Raw genomic sequence first — 5,948 nt, 5'->3', positions numbered from 1 at the left:
AAACATGCTAACCTCTCACCATTACCAATAACAGAGGCTACAACAAAACATGCTAACCTCTCACCATTACCAATAACAGAGGCTACAACAAAACATGCTAACCTCTCACCATTACCAATAACAGAGGATACAACAAAACATGCTAACCTCTAACCATTACCAATAACAGAGGCTACAACAAAACATGCTAACCTCTCACCATTACCAATAACAGAGGATACAACAAAACATGCTAACCTCTCACCATTACCAATAACAGAGACTACAACAAAACATGCTAACCTCTCACCATTACCAATAACAGAGGCTACAACAAAACATGCTAACCTCTCACCATTACCAATAACAGAGGCTACAACAAAACATGCTAACCTCTCACCATTACCAATAACAGAGGCTACAACAAGACATGCTAACCTCTCACCATTACCAATAACAGAGGCTACAACAAAACATGCTAACCTCTCACCATTACCAATAACAGAGGCTACAACAAAACATGCTAACCTCTCACCATTACCAATAACAGAGGCTACAACAAAACATGCTAACCTCTCACCATTACCAATAACAGAGGATACAACAAAACATGCTAACCTCTCACCATTACCAATAACAGAGGCTACAACAAAACATGCTAACCTCTCACCATTACCAATAACAGAGGCTACAACAAAACATGCTAACCTCTCACCATTACCAATAACAGAGGGGGTTTGATCTTTGTTAGTAGAATCACAAGCCTCACTGCAGGTGTCAGGAATCCCGCTTCCTGAGTCTGTTTCTGCCTGAGCTGACTGTTTTTTGTTTGGTGTCTAAGGGTGCGTTCAGAAACCTATCTGGTTGCTAGGCAACGAAGTTAGGCGGGAGATCTAGTGATATTATTACCCTGTCTGGTTGCCAGGCGACGAAGTTAGGCGGGAGATCTAGTGATTACCCTACACCTGCATCTCATCAACCTTCTGCACACCTGGTCCTGATCATCACCTCTTCATAAGCCCTGAGCTGACATCTATTCCCTGCTGGATCGTTAGCAACGAACAGCCTCATGTTTCCTGAGCTAGTCTTGTTGTTTTGTTCTTGTTACTGGTTACTCACTCCCCGTTTACTCTGTCTACAGTCATCCTCCCGGAACATTCAACTCCCTTACCTGGCCGTCGGTGGTTTCAGTGACGTCATTGAATCCACCCATCTACTCTCATCAACTCACCTCCGCTGCCGCTTCGTCTCCTGGATCACTCAAATTACACATCAAGACTACCAATAAATACTCACCTTCATTTTACTCACCTTGTCCTGGTCTGCTTCTGGGTTCTGTCTTAGAGAAACATGACAGCAGGCATGGAATATGGGACAACATGCTAAACTTATGACTACTTTAATACACTATAAGTAATATGTCCGAATAATTACGACTTTTTCAAATGGGAGAACTACATGCATAAAGTACTTTCATATCTGATAATACTGACCTCAGAGTCTCCAGTTTACAGTGGGGATTCCCCAGTACAGCAGAGAGCAGCTTCACTCCTGAATCCTTTAGGTCATTGTTACTCAGGTCCAGCTCTCTCAGGTGTGAGGGGTTTGACCTCAGAGCTGAGACCAGAGAATCACAGCCTTCCTCTGTGACTCCACAGCCTGACAGCCTGCAAAGAGTCTAATCATATTAAAACCACACTGCTATTCTTTGGAGACAAAGAGATCATTACTTCAAACACATTGTTAATTTAGTGTAGAAGGACAATGGCAGATGCATTTGGTTAATTCTCCCAAACAACATATAGATTCTTCTTCTGTCTCCTAGAATTGTATGGTCATATTGTTATACTATACTAATGTGAAAATCAATGCATTTATTCAATGTTTTCAATATAATATTATACACATATTATAATGCATATTTTTCTTTAACCTGAATATTTCTTCCTGATGAATACTTCTTATATGTCATTTTATGTACTCACAGAACAGCTCTGGAGGCTTTGACCACTGGCAGCAGCCTCAGAAGACCTTCCTCTGATCTGGAGTATTTCTTCAGGTCAAACACATCCAGCTCCTTTTCTGAAGTCAGCAACACAAAGACCAGAGCTGACCACTGTGCAGGTGACAGGTTGGGTTTTGAGACACTTCCTGAGCTCAGGTAGCTTTGGATCTCCTCCACTAGAGAATGGTCATTCAGTTCATTCAGACAGTGGAACAGATTGATGCACCTCTCTGGAGAGGGATTCTCCCTGATCTTCTCCTTGATGTACTTGACTGTTTTTTCATGGGTCTTTGAGCTGCTTCTTGTCTTTGTCAGTAGATCTCGTAAGTGCTTCTGATTGGACTCCAGTGAGAGTCCCAGAAGGAAGCGGAGGAAAAGGTCCAGGTTTCCCATCTCACTGTGTAAGGCTTTATCCACAGCACTCTTGTAGAAAGAAACTTCAGACTTGTCTCTGAACAGCACAGAAAGGTTCCTGGACGTTGATTGCGGTTCGGCCATTAGATTCTCATTGTTGTTGATGAATGAGAGGAACACATATACAGCAGCCAGAAACTCCTGAATGCTCAGATGAACAAAGCAGTACACCTTGTCTTGGTACAGAACACATTCCTCTTTAAAGAGCTGTGTGCACAATCCTGAGTACACCGAGGCTTCATTGACATCAATGCCAGCCTCTTTCAGGTCTTCTTCATAGAAAATCAGATTGCCATTCACAAGCTGTTGAAAAGCCAGTTTTCCCAGTGACAGAATGCTCTCTTTATTCCAGTGTGGACCTGTCTCTTCTTCCCCAAGATACTTTTCATCCTTCTGTTTGGTATAAAACTCCACAAGGTGTGTGTACATATCAGTCAGAGTCTTGGGCATCTCTTCTCTCTTATGTTTCAGCATGTGTTCGAGGACTGTTGCAGAAATCCAACAGAAGACTGGAATGTGGCACATGATGTGGAGGCTCCTTGATGTCTTTATGTGTGAGATGATTCTGCTGGCCAGGTCCTCATCACTGAATCTCTTTCTGAAGTACTCCTCCTTCTGTGGGTCATTGAACCCTCGTACCTCTGTCACCTGGTCAACACACCCTGAAGGGATCTTATTGGCTGCTGCAGGTCGGGTAGTTATCCAGAGGAGAGCAGAGGGAAGCAGATTTCCCTTGATGAGATTTGTCAGCAGAACATCCACTGAGGTTGACTCTGTGACGTCCCAACAGATCTTGTTCTTCTGGAAGTCTAGGGGCAGTCGGCACTCATCCAGACCATCAAAGATGAACAGAACTTTGTACTTGTCGAAGTTTGAGATTCTTGATTGTTTGGTTTCCATTGAGAAGTGATAGAGAAGTTCAATCAAAGTGTGTTTTTCCCCTTTCATCAAATTCAGCTCCCGAAAAGGGAATGAAAACACAAATTGAACATCCTGATTTGCTTTTCCTTCAGCCCAGTCCAGAATGAACTTCTGCACAGAGACTGTTTTTCCAATGCCAGCGACTCCCTTTGTCAGCACAGTTCTGATACGTTTGTCTTGTCCAGTTAAGGGTTTGAAGATGTCGTTACATTTGATTGCAGTCTCTGGTCTTGCTTGTTTCCTGGTTGTTGTCTCAATCTGTCTCAGCTCATGTTCATTATTGACCTCTCCTGTTCCTCCCTCTGTGATGTAGAGCTCTGTGTAGATCTTATTGAGAAGTGTTGGGTTTCCTTGTTTAGCGATCCCCTCAAATACACATTGAAACTTCTTCTTTAGATTAGATTTGAGTTCACGTTGGCAAATCACAGCAAGCTCATCTGAATGAAGAAATAACACAGAGGATATTAATATTACGTCTGTTTTAATGTCTACAGTATTGAAGGACTGTTAAAGTTTTAAAATAATAATTTATTCTCTTAAGTGACTGTATAAATGTATCAATGTTTTCTTAATGCATTACAGACTGGTGTGACTGATTATATTATTATTGGTGTTATTGATGGTATTATTAATGTTGTCTCTCTCTCTCTCTCTCTCTAAATTAATCAACACAACACATCCCTTCTGCTACTTGATGAGGTCACAAGGTGTTGTGTTAAGGTTGCTACAATATCATTGAGTTACACAGCTACTTTAGCTGTACTTTAGCCACAGCTTTTAAATGTTATAAAACAGCATTCAACATGAGGCAGACATATCTTACATTTCTCCAGTGTGTCAGCAAGCTCCTTCCGGTTCATTTTCCTCAGGACGTGCAGTGTGATCTTCAGAGCCCCCTCTCTGGCACTGCTCTCCTGCTTCTCATCTTCAGCATCCACCACTTCCTCCTCCTGCTTCTGACTCTCAAAGCCTTCTGGGAGTTCAGGACCAAGAATCCTCTTGAACATCTTCAGCTCGTTCTTCACAAATGTTATAATTTTCTCTTCAAGCAACTGAAATAAATCAAGTAAATAAGTTAAGCAAGAGAAGAAATGCTTTCTCATTAACACATGAATTAATAATTGAAAGAAACATTACTTGAGGAAAACAAAAACAAATGTACATAACAGGATCACATACACTGAATATAGAGTCCAGGTCTGTTTGATGACTCTGGGAAGACTGACCACTGAGAATCTCTGACTCTGATCTCTCCTGTTGGTTTCTGTGGACAAAACATGAGATTACAGTACACACACACACACACACACACACACACACACACACACACTGTTTTAGGACTATGAAAATGGACTAAAGTAGGAGAAATGACTAGAGACAGTGTTGTTTAACACACTGACCATGACCCATGAGTTCTTCTTACCTTTGTTCAGTAGAAAAGTCTCCCTCTCTAAAGTGTATAGGATGATTCATAGACTTGTCACTCTTCATGGACACACAGCTGGGAACAGGGGAGGCTGGTCTCTCCTGCTTGATTGGTCTTCAACACAACAGAGACAAACATTACATCTCTCATCTACTCTGATCTCAGATGGGGAACATAAGAAGAGTTCCAAAACGCAACATATCACTTTACAGAAATGAGCTTTTATTGTTTAAAGAAATTATGTATAAATTATTACATCTCTCACAGACAAGGATTTGTTTCAAATCTATCACTTGATGGTTTCATTTCAGAGAGACAAAAATCTTTTTTTTTATGCAAAATGCTATATATCTCCCTCACTCTCAAATGTGACCGACCGGCTCAATTTGGTCATTAACTAAATAACTACATATATAGTGATTTTGGTTTATGTCAGTTTAATTGTTTGTTATGTATAAGTTGTTATTTTATGATTGTAAGTGATAAAATTAACTAGTAATTCTCAGTAATTACTACTTTAGTAAGGAATAACACATTTTTTCAGCACTACTGCAGTTGCTAAATAATTCCAATAGATGGGAACATAAGACCACAATGACATTTCAGAATATTAGTTTAGTTTTCTCCCTGGATACACCACCACTCCCCGCGCTTCCTGCAGAACCCCTGCAGTACCTCCGCAGACCCCGGATTGAGAACCCCTGATTTAGCAGATGCTCTTATCCAGAGAGATTTACAGTAACTGCATTCACCTTAAGATAGCTATTTATTTAGGAAATAAACTTAGTTAATTATTCATAAAATTGTCATCTTACCTCTTAGCTTTGGTGTTATGTCCGCCAGAGAGATGCATTTTGGAGGCAGGGCCCCCCTTCTCTCTCTCGCCAGAGAGACTCATTTTAGAGGCAGGGCCCCCCTCCTCTCTCTCCCCAGAGAGACTCATTTTAGAGGCAGGACCCCCCTCCTCTCTCTCCCCAGGGAGACTCATTTTAGAGAACTGACCCCTAAACAGAGATCCAGCATGTTGGTTGTGGTTAACACAGTAACAACTAAACAGAGATCCAGCATGTTGGTTGTGGTTAACACAGTGACGTCCTAAACAGAGATCCAGCATGTTGGTTGTGGTTAACACAGTGACAACTAAACAGAGATCCAGCATGTTGGTTGTGGTTAACACAGTAACAACTAAACAGAGATCCAGCA

The 5,948-nt window shown here is 41.3% G+C and overlaps 1 protein-coding gene across 1 annotated transcript; it reads right to left on the bottom strand.

The window, feature by feature from the left end:
• Window positions 1-648: 648 nt before the first annotated feature.
• LOC145877271 (NLR family CARD domain-containing protein 3-like) lies at window positions 649-4,582 on the bottom strand. The gene is made up of 3 exons (XM_082972571.1): window positions 4,499-4,582; window positions 4,143-4,371; window positions 649-3,756 (listed from the first exon to the last, which is right to left on the bottom strand). Exons 2-3 carry the CDS (start codon window positions 4,324-4,326, stop codon window positions 1,961-1,963), a joined length of 1,980 nt encoding a protein of 659 aa, XP_082828697.1. The 5' UTR covers window positions 4,327-4,371; window positions 4,499-4,582; the 3' UTR covers window positions 649-1,960.
• Between the last annotated feature and the right edge of the window lie 1,366 nt (window positions 4,583-5,948).

The sequence above is a fragment of the Salmo salar genome, unplaced genomic scaffold, assembly GCF_965601325.2.
Source record: "Salmo salar unplaced genomic scaffold, fSalSal1 ptg000743l, whole genome shotgun sequence".
Classification (NCBI taxonomy): domain Eukaryota; kingdom Metazoa; phylum Chordata; class Actinopteri; order Salmoniformes; family Salmonidae; genus Salmo; species Salmo salar.
The sequence above is the reverse complement of the archived record's forward strand: the minus strand, read 5'-3'. Positions and strand labels throughout refer to the sequence as shown.